General features: G+C 41.1%; 1 protein-coding gene across 1 annotated transcript in view; it reads right to left on the reverse strand.

Annotated features, from left to right (window-relative positions):
- Window positions 1–1,034: 1,034 nt before the first annotated feature.
- itfg1 (integrin alpha FG-GAP repeat containing 1) overlaps window positions 1,035–16,654 on the reverse strand; it is a 352,137-nt gene continuing 336,517 nt past the window's right edge. The window contains exons 16-18 of the mRNA XM_051955816.1: window positions 16,189–16,271; window positions 15,249–15,366; window positions 1,035–2,068 (exon numbers count right to left, since the gene is read on the reverse strand). Of these exons, the coding sequence (XP_051811776.1) occupies window positions 2,009–2,068; window positions 15,249–15,366; window positions 16,189–16,271 (261 nt within the window). The 3' untranslated portion in view covers window positions 1,035–2,008. The remainder of the gene's footprint in view (window positions 2,069–15,248; window positions 15,367–16,188; window positions 16,272–16,654) is intronic.

A 16,654-nucleotide genomic window follows, 5' to 3' on the forward strand; every position in this document is an offset into this window, starting at 1 on the left:
GGAAGTCGCTGCCCTATTTTCTAAGACGACACTCCTCTGACTCTCTGACCTGCTGCCTGGATGCTAGACGTGACATCGAGCCGTGCTCTCGCGAGTAACGTCGTATTAACCTGACATATCAAAGAGTAGATACTGAGCAAGATAATTATCCGTAGTTTACCTTAGTACTCACGAGTACCTGACACAATGCAGGACTCTGCTGTGAAGGCGGAGACGTGCGGCAGTGGTGTATTTGCGACAATAAAAAAAGAAAGAAATTTGAAGGAGCGACGGCTAGGATTTAGGAATGGTGGCCCGCCGCTGGTTAATGAATGTAGAGCAAACACTGGGATCTGAAGATCAACAGGACTCCAAATGAATACCTGCAGGCCGGCGAGTATTGGAGATTGACGGCTGGAACGTATATTTTGACAGAAAAACTTTAAGACGTTATATTTTGATGTTACAAGATCACCACAATCTTCAAATATAGAATTAAATTTTTAAAAATTAACAATCTAAAATAAAATAAATTTTAATTAAATGGTCTGCTGATTATTTATTTTCCAAAGTTACAGGGAGCCGCAACAGAGGGATGAAAGAGCTGCATGCGGCTCTGAAGCCACGGGTTGCTGACCCCTGGTCTAGCCAGAGACCAAGGTACTTGTAGGAATTGACGAACTCCAGATCTGAGCCATCTGCACAGGTGATCTTTGGGGGGCTGGAGACACTTTGTCCAGTTGAATAGCATACATTTTGTTTTCTTAGAATTGAGGGACAAGTGAAGGTCCTGAAAAGACTCCTCGATTAAAGTAAGGCTGAATTGAATGGTAGATGCAGCAGAGTGTAGTGATGGGCCAGTGGATTAAATAATGGTGTCATCAGTGTACAAGTGTATCCGTGAAGAAAACAAAGTTAGGGCCAAGATAGAGCCTTGAGGTACACCCTTAGCGATGATCAAAGGTCAAAAGTGACCTAAATCCAATGGAAAATGGGTATCTCTTGACCCACGCTGCACATTTAAGGGTTAAGGAGAGCACAATAAGACAAAGACATGGCGTAAATCAACTTAGAGTTGACTTAAGCAAAGGAAACCTTTATTTTCAACTTCAGTAAATAAACACATTTACAGCTTGAACATTCATTTGAAAGCCAAATCAACAAAATAAAATAAATCACACACACTCGCAGTTAGTCTAATCATTAGTTTAAACAGTGCATGGTAAGGCATTACCTCATTCTTCAAAATAAATATCTGGATGCACCAAAGCGCCTGACAACTAAAACAAGTTGGAGCAAATTGTGCTTTATTCAGCAGGTTTTAGACTATTTGCCAGGACTTGATACAGTAGCATTAGACATTTACTGGATGCAACATATTTTTACAATCAGCTCAGAAAATGATGAATTTGCTATCAGCAGACCTGAAGGCCATTCATCATTTCTTGGTGATACTTGAAGAAGAAAAATGTTCCACAGCATTGTTACATTGCATGTGACTGTTATTGTTCACTTCCTACCAGTTGCTGCTGCAGCTTCAAGGGTGAGATCAATTTCAAACAATGAGATTCTGTTTCATCTCACTGAAAAAGCAAGGGGTGGATAAATTGTACAATGACAATGGACAGTGACACACACATGGATTTCAAGTAACTTTACACATATCAACATTTGATGTCAAAGGTACATACAAAGGTACCTTCCAGAGAATAACTCTAAACTGCTTAAAATATAGGAGTAACTTGTAGGACATTTCAACAGGAATCTGTGTCACTTTGTCAAAAAAAAAAAAAAAAAAATCTGTACTTTTTACACTGGAATGAATAAATGAAATGGAACATAAATATTTCACATCTGCCTTGAGGACTAGCAAATATCAAAAAGAAGTGTTTTGGGGCAAGCAAGGATCCACATATTGGCCCCTGAAATGACGCTGACAGAAAATGTGTGAAGGGTAAAGGGTGGTTGGCTGAGGGGCAGGTGGAGGAGGACGGGAAAGGATGTTCTCCTCTGATGCACTTCTCTTCCTTCACATGGCATCAAAATGGAAACGGTGGGCTTCTTGCCTCTTCTCTCGGTCATCAGCTTTCTGAAGAACACATAGTGAAACATACAGAGTCAGATTTTCTTGCTTCATGGATCAGTAACATAGTCATTTAATGTGCACTGGAGTAATGAATGCACTGGATATGTCATTAAAGGGGTGGATGTGGGACTACCACTGTGTGTGTGTGTGTGTGTGTGTGTGTGTGTGTGTGTGTGTGTGTGTGTGTGTGTGTGTCTGAACAGAACCTAAAACCTCACACTTCAGAACAGTATCTGTAACTATGGTGAAACAGGAAAGTATCCAGAGTGTATTAACTTGCAGCAAATTTAACCAATATCAAGGTTACTAGTTACTGAAGTGAAAAAGTAATAAACGGACGAAGATCATCCACAATCCCACTGACAAGTCAACAGGAAGAGGCAAAAGACCAGCAAAATCATGCATTAAAATTACAATGCAAGCTAATGATCAAGTATTGCCCCTACCACCAGACAAGCTTCTTCTTTTCCTTTCGGCTTTTCCCTTCAGGGGTCGCCACACCGAATCAATTGCCTCCATCTAACCCTGTCTTCTGCATCCTCTTCTCTCACACCAGCTCCCTTCATGTCCTCTTTAACCACATCCATAAACCTCCTCTTTGGTTTTCCGAAGGACCTCCTGCCTGGCAGTGGGAAACTCAGCATCCTTCTACCAATATATTCACTCTCTCTCCTCAGGACATGGCCAAACCATCTCAGTCTGGCCTCTCTGACTTTATCTCCAAAGCCTCTAACATGTGCTGTCCCTCTGATGTACTCATTCCTGATCCTATCCATCCTGGTCACTCACAAAGAGAACCTCAGCATCTTCAGTTCTGCTACCTCCAGCTCTGCCTCTTGTCTTTTCCTCAGGGACACTGTCTCCAGACCAAACAACATGGCTGGTCTCACCACAGTTTTGTAAACCTTTCCTTTCATTTTAGCTGAAACTCTTCTATCATACATCACACCTGACACTTGCTGGACTGGTGACCCTAAGTACTTAAAATCCTCCACCTTCTTGATCTCTTCTCCCTGTAACCTCACTCTTCCACTTGGTTCCCTCTCATTCACACACAGATACTCCGTCTTGCTGTGGCTAACCTTCATTCCTCTCCTTTCCGGGGCAAACCTCCACGCCTCTAGCTTCTCCTCCACCTGTTCCTTGCTCTCACTACAGATCACAATGTCATCTGCAAACATCACAGTCCATGGAGACTCCTGTCTGACCTCGTCTGTCATCCTGTCCATCACCATAGCAAACAAGAAGGGGCTCAGAGCTGATCCCTGATGTAGTCCCACCTCCACCTTGAACTCCTCTGTCACACCTACAGCACACCTCACCACTGTCTTACAGTCCTCATACATGTCCTGCATCACTCTAACCAACCCGGTCTCACGGGGATTCGTGAAACTGTCACGTAAGTTTTAGTTTCGGTTTCGTGCGCACCAACACGATTTCGTCATGTTTTTCGTGCCGCTCACCACGAAATGTTTTTCGCTGTGGTAATCACATCTGAAAGTGGTTTATACCGGCGGATTCATGACGATCGAAGCTGTCCATCGGCGTATACTGCTTGTGTGATTGTGTTTGCGGCCGCCGGCCGCCGGACATTCTTGAAATTCCTATGCAAATTGGTAAGTGTACCACCGGGTTATGGTTAGGGTTATGTTTAGGGACGATGTCATGCAAAATATAGCGTTGGATTCGCCACGGTTTTACATTAAAAATATAATATACACATTCTTTTGAAATACGTTCTGAGTGGCACGAAAAGTCCGCCGTTTAAAATACATTGGTGCGCATTTCGTGGTGAGCGGCACGAAAAACATGACGAAATCATGTTGGTGTGCACGAAACCGAAACTAAAACTTACGTGACAGTTTCACGAATCCCCGTGAGACCGGGCTCCTCTAACATACTTCTCTGCCACTCCAGACTTCCTCATACAAACCCACAGTTCCTCTCTGGGCACCCTGTCATAAGCTTTCTCCAGATCTACAAAGACACAATGCAGCTCCTTCTGACCTTCTCTGTACTTCTCTATCAACATCCTCAGAGCAAATATTGCATCTATTGTACTCTTTCTTGGCATGAAACCATACTGCTGCTCACAGATGTTCACCTCTGCCCTTAGCCTAGCTTCAACTACTCTTTCCCATAGCTTCATCGTGTGGCTCATCAGCTTTATTCCTCTGTAGTTGCCATAACTCTGCACATCTCCCTTGTTCTTAAAGATGGGCACCAGCACACGTCTCCTCCATTCCTCGGGCATCTTCTCACTATCTAAGATCCTGTTGAACAACCCAGTCAGAAACTCTACTGCTACCTCTCCGAGACACTTCCATACCTCCACAGGTATATCATCAGGACCAAGTGCCTTTCCACTCTTCATCCTCTTCAATGCCCTCCTCACTTCATCCTTACTAATCTTTGCTACTTCCTGGTCCACAACAGTCACCTCTCCTACTCTTCGTTCTCTCTCATTTTCCTCATTCATCAACTCTTCAAAGTACTCTTTCCATCTTCCCATCACACTATTGGCACCTGTCAACACACTTCCTTTATCACCCTAACCTGCTGCACATCCTTCCCATCTCTGTCTCTCTGCCTTGCCAACCTGTACAGATCAGTCTCTCCCTCCTTACTGTCCAACCTGGCATACAAGTCATCGTAAGCCTCTTGTTTGGCCTTTGCCACCTCTACTTTCACCTTACGCTGCATCTCCCTGTTACTCCTGTCTACTCTCTTCAGTCCTCTCAGTGTCCCACTTCTTCTTAGCTCAGCTCTTTCTCTGGATCCACTCCTGCACCTCCTCATTCCACCACCAAGTCTCCTTATCTCCTTTCCTTCCAGATGACACACCAAGTACTTTCCGACCTGTCTCCCTGATCACATTTGCTGTAGTTATCCAGTCATCTGGAAGCACCTCCTGACCATCCAAAGCCTGTCTCAACTCTTTCCTGAAAGTCATACAACACTCTTCCTTTTTCAGCTTCCACCATTTGGTCCTCTGCTCTGCCTTTGCCCTCTTCATCTTCTTCACCACCAAGGTCATCCTACACACCACCATCCTATGCTGTCTGGCTACACTCTCACCTACCACTACTTTGCTACTTTACTGATCTCCTTCAGATTACACCGTCTACACAAGATATAATCTACCTGTGTGCTCCTACCTCCACTCTTATAGGTCACCCTATGTTCCTGCCTCTTCTGGAAGAAAGTATTCACTACAGCCATTTCCATCCTTTTTGCAAAGTCAACCACCATCTGTCTTTTTGCATTCCTCTCCTGGATACCAAACCTGCCCATGACCTCCTCATCATCTCTGTTTCCTGCACCAACATGTCCATTGAAGTCTGCACCAGTGACAACTCTCTCACTTCTAGGGCAGCCCGATCTCACGAGGATTCGTGAAACTGTCACGTAAGTTTTAGTTTCGGTTTCGTGCGCACCAACACGATTTCGTCATGTTTTTCGTGCCGCTCACCACGAAATGCGCACCAATGTATTTTAAACGGCGGACTTTTCGTGCCACTCAGAACGTATTTCAAAAGAATGTGTATATTATATTTTTAATGTAAAACCGTGGCGAATCCAACGCTATATTTTGCATGACATCGTTCCTAAACATAACCCTAACCATAACCATAACCATAACCTAACCATAAGCCGGTGGTACACTTACCAATTTGCATAGGAATTTCAAGAATGTCCGGCGGCCGGCAGCCGCAAACGCGATCACACAAGCAGTATACGCCGATGGACAGCTTAGATCATCATGAATCCGCCGGTATAAACCACTTTCAGATGTGATTACCACAGCGAAAAACATTTCGTGGTGAGTGGCACGAAAAACATGACGAAATCGTGTTGGTGCGCACGAAACCGAAACTAAAACTTACGTGACAGTTTCACGAATCCCCGTGAGACCGGGTTGTCTAGGGATGCTCTGCATCACTTCATCAAGGTCCAACCAGAATTTCTCCTTCTCCTCCAGCTCACATCCTACCTGTGGAGCATACCCACTAACAACATTGAACATCACACCTTCGATTTCTAGCTTCAGGCTAATCACTCGATCTGACACTCTTTTTACCTCCAGGACATTCCTAACAAACTCCTCCTTCAAGATAACTCCTACTCCATTTCTCTTCCTATCTACACCATGATAGAACAACTTGAACCCTGCTCCTAAACTTCTAGCTTTACTACCTTTCCATCTGGTGTCCTCCTGGACACACAGTATGTCCACCTTCCTCCTCTGCATCATGTCAACTAGCTCTCTACCTTTTCCTGTCATAGTTCCAACATTCAAAGTCCCTACTCTCAGTCCGAGACTCTTGGTGTTCCTCTTCTGTCTCTTCCTACGAACACACCTTCCTCCCCTCCTTCTTCAACCAACAGTCGTCCATTTTCTACCGGCACCCTGTAGGTCGACAGCACCGATGGCGGTCGTTGTTAACCCGGGCCTTGACCGATCCGGTATGGAAGTCACAAGTCACTCTCACATGAAAGTCCTCCATCCAGCCTACAACCTCCTAAAATGTCATACTCTCACTATGGACTTCGCTGCTAAATTAATAATCTCATCTGCTCTGGGTGAAAAGATCACTGATTAGTAAAATCTTCTGTCACAGGCTACATTCTCTAAAGACTGACAACAGATCCAACAGGAGGTGTCCAAGTCTAGCTTCCTTTCAGACCACTTGAATTATAACATGCTAAAGATTAGTATGGCATTTTTGCCCAATGATGCCAATAAAATACTACCTATTTCAGCTTTAATGCCAACTCTCAGATAATCTAAATTTTCACAGATTGCTGAAGAGGCTGTTTTGCCTCAATGAGTCTAATATTTTAGCTGTTTTTCTCCAGTGAAATCCAGACAGTGATCAGTAATTTAGTGAACATGCTAGGTCTGTATTCTTGCTCTAAGCTACTTTGACAGTTTTTCCTTATGATAAAAAAAAAACAAACCTGACTTGCTCAGTAATAATGTGCAGTTTTACCAAAACCACTGGAGTTTAGGCATGACAAATGGGTTCACAAAGGAGAGTGATTTGGACTATGTCCACCTGTTGTTACTGCAGAATACACTGACATGGTCACTCCACTTTAAACAGGTAAACAGTGCTTGTTTCCCCAAATTCATAATAAACGAGAACAAGTGTAACCACAGATGAAAGGTGGTGACAGCTGCAGTATAAAAATGCTTGTAAGTCCAAAATACTTGCTAACTAAACCAATGACCTGGTATATTAATACCAGGTCATTGGTATGTAGTAATAAACAGTTTTCCAAATCAAAAGAAGTTGCCAAAATGAACTGTGTGTACATGTGATCACGCTGCAGTATTTCTAAATGTCAAGCTGAAAAAACAGCTAAAATTCGTATATACAAGCTGAAATGTGCCATTCATTTCTCTTAAAATTGGTGACTTCTTTCAGCAATCAGGACCAAATCAATGAATTCCAACTGGAAACACTTAAGCTGGGCAGCCAGGCCCACTGTCATAAATTCAGTAATTAAACATGGCCACATTCCCTAATTCAAGGGAACCCTTTGTATATTGGTCGTCTATTTAGGTCCACTTTGCTTGTGTGACAACATCTACCAATGAATTGGTTTGAGCTCAATTACAGTTCTGGTAGGAAGTACTTTTTTAAATATCAGAAACAGCACAACTGGTGGAAAAAAAGGACACTTTAATTATTAATCATCTTGACAACTACTGTCTCATACTATCTCCGAACAGATAAGAAAACATAATGAACAATATAATAACAAACCAAACACTGCAGAAATACACACAGACTTTCTGTCCTCATGTGAATGTACAAAGGTCTCAAAGGAATAATATGTGTGCATTTGTAGTCAACAGTCTATTATCATAACTAAACAGCAACATTACAATTTCTGTCTGTTCTTACTGCTGATGTTGTAAGCAGGAGACAACCACTCTATGCTGACAGTTTTGCCAAATGTTTCACTGCCTACGAACAGAACTGAGCAAGGTTGAGTTGACATTTTATATGATTTAACTGCTATGAGCAGGGCAAGGTATTATTTGTTTTTGTCCCAGTATCAGTGTCAGTATTGGTTTTAGTCTAGGCTTTGATGAAGCACCTTGATATTGTACTTGTACAGTTATTAACCCGTTAAGCTTCAGTGTTCCGCCCGCGGAACACTTTGAGATCTGCATAAGCATTTCCTTAAATGTCTGAAGCTGCAAACGCGATTATACAAACACTATACACCGATGGAAAGCTTAGATTCTCATGAATCCGCCGGTATAAGCCACTTTCAGATGTGATTACCACAGCGGGTAATATAAACACATTTGTCCGACAAACAACGAATATCCATCCATCCGGTCTCTGTACACGGCTTTAACGTACACAGCGCGACTCACATTTGCGGGTTCATTATTACACACAAATGAAAATATTCCACAAAAAACAGCCATAATCCAACCTTGGACATCCACACAAAACAAGCCAGTAAAATATTTTGTCCAAAACATGTCTTGAAGTCGGTATATAATCCACGAATAGGTCGTTTTCGAGGAAATGCACCTCGCGATGCGCGTCCAATATTCCCTGTATTTCTCGTCATATTTTTATTTACAAATAAAATATTAGCGATTTTTTTGTACTGAAAATGGCTGGAATTGACTGCACCTTTAATATATTTTGTTCTCATACAACAAAAACTCTCAAACTTCTTGAATGTTAAATGCTATTAAAAACAAGTAAACTTAAATTTGGTATAACAAGTCCAAATCTGAGTAAAAAGCCAGCTTCAGTCCTCCTTCTAGATAAATGGTTCAGTACTGACGGGATTATTTTAGGTGCATTAATGTGTAGGCAGCCCATTTTTATTTTGTCTTTCCTAATATTTGTCTCACAAGGTCATATGTGGAACGTCGTAAATATTTTTCAGTGTAATAATTTTTTCCATCCTTCCTGGCCATGTTGTGTTAAAAAAGGAACCTTCTCTCCCAACACAGATCCAGTGGAAGCAATGAGGCCCTCATTCTGTGTAAAAATGCACATAAAAATTCACCTGAAGCTAATGTGAGGCCTCTGCAGTCAGATTTAATCAAACCAAATGGGGATCTTCCTAAGTTTCTGTCTTTCAAAAAAAAAAAAAAAATCTCTTGTTTCCCCAGGGGTTTTCCTCCCTGAGCTGCAGCGGAGGGTCAGCAACACATAGTGAGGAAATTTAATGCTAAAAATATTACAACTTTGGAACATCCTCACTGATCTGACTAACTCAGGCTCAACTTGGCATTGTTGCACACAGTGAAGACTATGAATTAATATTCCATTACTTATACTGGAATTCTGACAGTCTGGGATCTTTTCATGACTAGGAGGAACATTTGAAGGCCACTTTAAAGGTCACATTCACCATGCTGTCTTCCGTTTGCAAAAAAAAAAAAAAAAAAACAACTGCCAGGTTGGTGATGTGGCTGTCCTTGATCTCACTCAGTTGCAACCAGCTGCACCTTGGACTGCAGTTGGCAGCAGTAGCTGGCATATTGGCGCATGAACCAGTCCTCCACCTGCAGCAGTTTCTACTAGGAGTGGCCCTTCCAGCTTGCAGTGGATCTTCTAGGGAGCAGACCAAGGACAACAGTCACCAGCTGCAGTCCAAGACAATGGAGTTAAAGTCCATCCGCAGGACAAGAGACTCACTGGAGAGGTAGCTGAATGACATTGAGGACTGCCGCAGCAGCGACCTGGTCAACGTGCAGGTGTGGAAACACAAGATGGGAATGTACAGTGCTTAAATTCATTAGACCACCACCCAATGTAAGGTGTTTGCCACCGCTGCCCTAAATTAACAGTATCGCTGATTACCAAAATATTTTTTTATGTTTTTGTTATGGTTAATCCACCAGTATGTGGAAGCTCTTTAATTATATCTTTAATGCAAAAATATAATTATTGTTGTTTTCCATGACTTCTTAATTTACTCTTTTACAAACAAGCAGAAAAAATTAGTAAAGCACATCATTATTTTTTGATTGTGATGCCAAATTACAGTTATTTGCTTGCATTCCTGAACAGAAACAAACAGATTTAATGAGAAAGACTGAGAAAGACAGAGTCAAAATTTAAGCACTTCATTATGCTGGAGGGTCTTTCAGACAAATATGGTAAGATATAAAGCGTTCTCACAGTCTGGGCAAGTATGCCTTGGACTCAATGGCAGAGAATGGTACTTACAAAACCTTCCAAGGAAGAGGTCGAAAGTGAAAGCTAACTGAAGCAGATGTCAGACACCTCAAGGTTTAAAGTACTACAGACAGAAGAAAGAACACTGCTGGTCTTCAGACAGAGATTAATGCTTCTAGATCAGAATCTGAAATTGTCTCTAGAATGACCATAAGCAGACGACTGAAGGAACAAGGCTAACAGGGAAGAACAGCTGCTAAGAAGATTATTGAGACTTGCAAACACCAAAACACAGTTTAAAATTTGCCCGGGAGCACAAACAACTGGATTGTAGATGACTGGAAAAAAGGCACTCTGGATGGATAATTCCAAGACACTAGATACTAGATGCATTGCACACACAGTGAAACACGGTGGAGATTCCATTCTGATACGGGGTTCCATTTGGGGAAACAGCATGGACAAATTAGTTAAAATTGATGTTATCATGAACAAGAAGGTCTACCACAACATCTTGGTTCATCATGGAATCCCTCCTGGATTGAACTTGATTGATTGTGGGTTCATATACCAAGAAGACAATGACCCCAAGCATACTTCAAAGCTGTGTAGAGACTACTGGATTAAAAAAAAAAAAAAAACGGAATTTGGAGTACTGAAACTGATGGACTGGTCACGTCAAAGTCCAGACTTGAATCCTATTGAACAGATCTGAGATTTATTGAATTCAAAAGTGTCATTCAAAGCAAGTCTCTGCAAACAGCTAGAAACTATTTGGAACTCAATGACAAACTTGACCATACATACAAACAATGGCAGCAAGAATGCAAGCTGTTATCAGGGCCAAATAAGGTCTGACAAAATATTAACATTTTTGGATAATATATGTGAATAACAACTATTTAGTTGTTATTTGCCTAATAAAATAGCAACATAATTTTCAGTTTGAAACAAGTTTTTGACAGATTTGTAAAATATTTGTATTTTCTCATTTTTATGACAAGTGGTCTAGTAAATATATTAAGCACTGTACCTGCACTAGTTGGTCAGCAGCAACTGAACTCTTAAAATGAAACACAATAGCCGCCTTAATACATTGACCTGTACAATTCCCCTGAAAAGCAGATCACATGCTAAGTTAAGACTGTCAATGACAGTATTATCGGGTCGGGGTACCATAGATGACAGAACATAGCTCGGTGGGTTTGATGGGACCTAGCATTTAAGGAATGGAGCGTATTGTCATACTTCTTTAGAATTTGTCATTTGACAATATTTGAGCACAAATGAGTAACAAAGATTCAATGTCATCTGGCCTCCTGACAGTGTAGTCAATAATGCATTGACATCTGTTAGATTAATGATGAACCGAGGATGGGCTTGGGAAGGTCATCAATTTTAAAGTATCTGAATGGAGTCATTCTTTCTTGATTCCCAGCATGTTGTCTAAATGTTGCAGCAGAGGAGCTCATGTCTCGTATTGATTTGATGTTGTGCTTTTTTCTTTTTTTAATGCAACATGTTTTTGGGGAACAGATGGATTGATGTGATGTTCTTTCCTTTGGATAACCAGTCCACTGGGCTGTGCTGCTGTCGAAACCTGGTCTAATTGACTATCGAGAGGATACCATCAAATTGTCGTCCTGAGGCTCGAGCCATAAAGCAGCAGAGCATTGATTTGTGTCCATCTAAAGGTTTTACTGACACAGTGGTGGGCATGAAACCAGGTGGAAAGTGATGTATGCTGAAGTCTCACTGGACTTTAATGTCAACTATTTTAGTTTGGCTTGACTACATTATGCTTATTGCACATTTTATCATATATTTTAAAATCTCATTCTTCTCCTTTGTGAATGATTATCATACTGATTTCTTTATATTCCCAGCTAAAGTTCAAATGATTTATGTGAAAGCCCTGTTAGCTTGCTAGGTAGGACAACATGTCTTTGCCCTGTGCAACAGCGCAAACTCACAGAAATGCCAAATGTCAATCAGCAGGCTCGCCCTGACCTTAGTGCATGCCCCACTGTAAAAGAGAAGCAGGAAGAGGTGATATGAGTTGATATGACAGCAATACATAGCAATGCATGATACATGGTTTACCCTCAATATTAATGCCCTTGATGGTGCAGAAGGTTACACCACATTAGCCTGTCCAGACGTGAGTCTCTCAGTTACTCCAACTGAAACTACATTAGTCTTTTTTTTAGACATTTATCAATGTGAACACAGTGTTGCAGTACACTGTCAGGTACTGGAGGGAGACAATGCTGCTGAGCTCCAGAGGCAGAGGAACACTGCAGAACATTGTAGTTTTAGAACACTGTTGGGTTAGTAAAATTAAAAAAATGGCTGTTTTCCTTTAAGGTTATTTTAGGTCTACATAAAAAAAAAAAAGAGTCTGGTTATTGTGTTACTAACTGGAAAGTGACATTTCACATAATTAGAGCTCTGTAAAAGACTGTACGTTGGAGCATGTCTAAAGTTGGGATATTCATGAAGCTCTCCCTGCTTTAATTATCACTGTGAAAGACAAGTGCAAAGCCTGAGTCATAAAAGTAAAAGTAAAAAGAAGCCAACTATGAGTCCCATGGAGTATTTCAGGGAGAATTCCTGTCATTGAATCTAAAATTCTGTTAAAAGCGCTGCATACATAGTGGAAGCTTGAGGCTATGCTTCACAGAAACCTGACAATACACTTAGCAATTTGAATCAAATTAGTTTTTGGATGCAAAGGGAGTGCTGGATGTGTCACCATCTTCTGTGCTGTTTTGTTAAGACTTGAAAAGCAAACTTTTTGCTCTGAGTTGGGTGCAACACAGTTAAAAAAGAGATACTACAAACTGTTATACACCAATAAAAAATGTGCAATATTTGATTTAAATTAAATATTGTATATGTTGCTAAAAACGAAACTCTTAATAGAGACCATCATTAGATGGTCTCTATGCTTCTTTTTTAAAAGATCTAATCAATGTCTATTTAATCATGAAATTTCAGATGCAGGGGCAGCATAGTGACTTGGTGGTTAGCACTTTTGCCTTGCAGCTACAAGATCCCTGGTTCGCGTCTTTCTGTATGGAGTTTGCATGTTCTCCCTGTGCATGCGTGGGTTTCCTTTGGCTTCTCCAGCTTCCTCCTGCAGTCCAGAGACATGTTGAGGTTAATTGGTCACTCTAAACTTTTCGTAGGTGTAAATGTGAGTGTGCTTGTTTGTCTCTATATGTAGCCCTGTGATAGACTGGTGACATATCCAATGTCCCCTGCCTTCACCCTACATCAGTTTGGACAGATTCCATCCCCCCGAAACCCTAAAGAGGATTAATCAGTGTATAGATGATTGATGGATAATTCCAGGTGCACCTCGGTATTAAGAAAGTACATGTTCTGTTTCTACATTTAATAACTGGATATATGTTTGCAGATAGCAATGATGCCAAGTCAAAAAGAACAATTCAGATATCAATGTTTACTTCAAAAAATTGGGTGACTTTAACAGTTCATGTATACAGAGATTCCTTTTCTATTTTATGACATTTTCTAAGAACCTTATTTACCACAGCAACTACCTGTCTGCTGATACTGTTCAAATGCTTAGCTGTGCCAATATCCAACAGGAATGCTTGCATGAGCAGCGTCATTTAAAACAATTAAGACTAGTCATAATGATGTTTGAGAAATCTATAACTATTATTTGGACTAATCTCAATTGAAGATCTCTATAGCGTCATTTTAATAACTCAGAATGATGTTATATATATCTGGAATAAAATTCTGATTTGTCATAGTGTAACTATAACAAGTCAAAATAATGTCATTGACATCTGTATTTTAAATTTTGAAAAGTCTCACTCAGCCATTAAATGTTAAAATGGCTTGCCTATTGTTGAACTGTATGCTGAGGAAAAGAAAACTTTAGTCTGTAAGGCAACTACATCCAGTATTAGTATATTTGGGGAGCAGTGGCCAAGGCAGAATTTTTAGATGACTCTGACTGGTCAGCTGTCACAATGTCATCACAATGTTCAAAGTCAAATACATTGTCCCTTTGTGAATGCAAACCCCTTATTTTGCCTTCATTTCAAATGAAGTATACTGCCAGACTCCAATCCTCAAATAATTGTGTTCTTTAAATTTTCTTTACACAGACCTTCCTCTTTGTTCCTTTTCCCTTAAACGCTCCACATAGCCTTCATATCTCCACCTTCTAACCACCTGAGCCTGCTAGGTGCATCTTGTACGATTGGATCAGGCACTAGGCATGTTTTTTAGATTCAGCAGCAGTTCAGATGACGCTGAAGCACACACCCACGTTCCCCAAAACGAGGGCAATTAGAGCTCTTCTGTGTGTGTAACCATGCACACATGCCGTCATGAGCTAGACACACTCAAACACATACAAGAAAATATTAAGCTCACATACTCTCACAGCAGATGGTTTGGCGAAGATGCCAGCAACTTACAGCACAGCTCAGCCTAGCAGACAGCATTAGCACAGTGTGTAGAGATGAAAAACGAAGCAATCCAGAACAAAAAAAAACACAAAATGTAGATTTGCAAGTATTAGTTGTCAAACCATGTTTGTGTCCATGTGTCCCCGACTGAGTTATGACGAGATACATTTTGCTGTGACCAAACTGTGCGAGTGTGTGTGGCTGAAAACAACAAGATCAGGAGAAGATGAAGCACAAAACACATGAAAACAGGCACTGACTCCCTGGAGGGTGCATCTAGGGCAGTAATGAACAGCAGATCTACCATGCTGAAAGGACAGAAGAAGGCAATTACAGTTGAACGTCCTTCCAGGTTGTGGCCCAGGGAGAAAGAGAGCGATAGATAGAGGAGGAGACAGTGTGTGTGTGTCTTAGTGAGACAACTTTATTGTGATAAAGTTGGATCTTTTTAAACTTGTAAAAAAGTAGGGAAAGAGAGAATATATACACCAGGAAGAAGCCAACTTCCCCACACCACTGTATTGATGTGCATGGAAGTGTGTGTGTGTGTGTGGTCCTGACCTTCTCTTGCCAGTGTAGGATGCCAATAATGACGAGGATGAAGACACAGACTCCGATCAGTGCAATGGCCGTCAGCAACACACTGTTGCTTGGAGTAAGGTACAACTTAGCACTCCAACTAAAGAGAATATAATGGGGTGGGGTGGGGGGTGGGGGGTGGGGTTGGTTTAATTTGACAGAAAAACACTGTAATTACCAAATGATGAACATTAGGCAGAGAGTAATAAAGTAATAAACTATATAATAAACTAATTAAGTTTCAAACAAATACATGAACATCTCTTCACTTTCTTGTTGCAGTTGAGCAGTAAAGGAGCTCTTCTGTTTCCAGTTTCCATGAATTTTTATGTATTTCCAGAAACCCAACCACTTTGACATATTAGACTTATCATGTCCGCGATTTGTTGTCTCAGACTATATGTGAGAAGAATACAAAGGCACCTGTTTTTTTAATTTAGACATTTGTTCATTAATAGTGTGTGTCTGTGCTGGCAAACCTGGCAAGCCTCGGTAAGTACACAAGTGCGATTGTGCCTATATGGAGAAAAGTGCATCTGTGTCTGTGTTTGTCTGAGCTGAATAGCCCATCTGGAGCTCCTCCTGTGATTTGAGGCAACATGCGAACAGTGGGACGATAACATGAGAGCAGATGCTGTGAGGTGATATTGAGTGTGCATGTTTGTGTGTGCTACATCTGGGCATCATTGTGTGAAGAGACGGCACAAAGACACATCTGTATTGAGCTGGGCTAACAGTACCCTGCCATGAAGAGGGATCAGATGAGGTGGTTGAAGTATTGAATGGTTGTCCATAGCAACGAGCGTCAACAAGTTCCTCCAGCAATTCACACCACTAGGAAAGATGTAACTGGCTACTTATGATGGCTCTATGTATTAATATTACATGACATTACTGTAATTACTGGTATAAGTGTAAGTACCTGCGAGGCTTATTGTGTGGGAAGGGCATGACAATGAGCTGAGAGTTGGGAATGATGGCTGTCCACTCCTGCTTCCTTATTCCCTGAAAAGAGAATTATAACACATGGATTCAGTATGCACAAAAATGCCCATACACAACAGTACCACATATGCAATCACATACAGAATTCCATAAGATACACATATAGACCACACACTCTGAATATGTATGTTAAATCCTCTGAGGCAGAGTAATAGGGTCCCATGGTTTCCTTTAGCTATTGTGAAGTGGCTATTTTTAAGCCGTGCATTTAAGACACAGTCAGCCTGCTACATGAAATAAATTGCCCTGGCTATGGTGAGCAACAGTGTTCTTTTTCCTAGTGTGTGTACGTTTGTGTGCACGTGGGTGTGTATATTTGCATGTATGATTAAGTATTTCTGTGGCAGTTTGCGAAATAGTTCAGCCTTCTGCAGAAGTAATAA

Source organism: Acanthochromis polyacanthus, chromosome 11 (genome assembly GCF_021347895.1).
Source record: "Acanthochromis polyacanthus isolate Apoly-LR-REF ecotype Palm Island chromosome 11, KAUST_Apoly_ChrSc, whole genome shotgun sequence".
NCBI lineage: Eukaryota > Metazoa > Chordata > Actinopteri > Pomacentridae > Acanthochromis > Acanthochromis polyacanthus.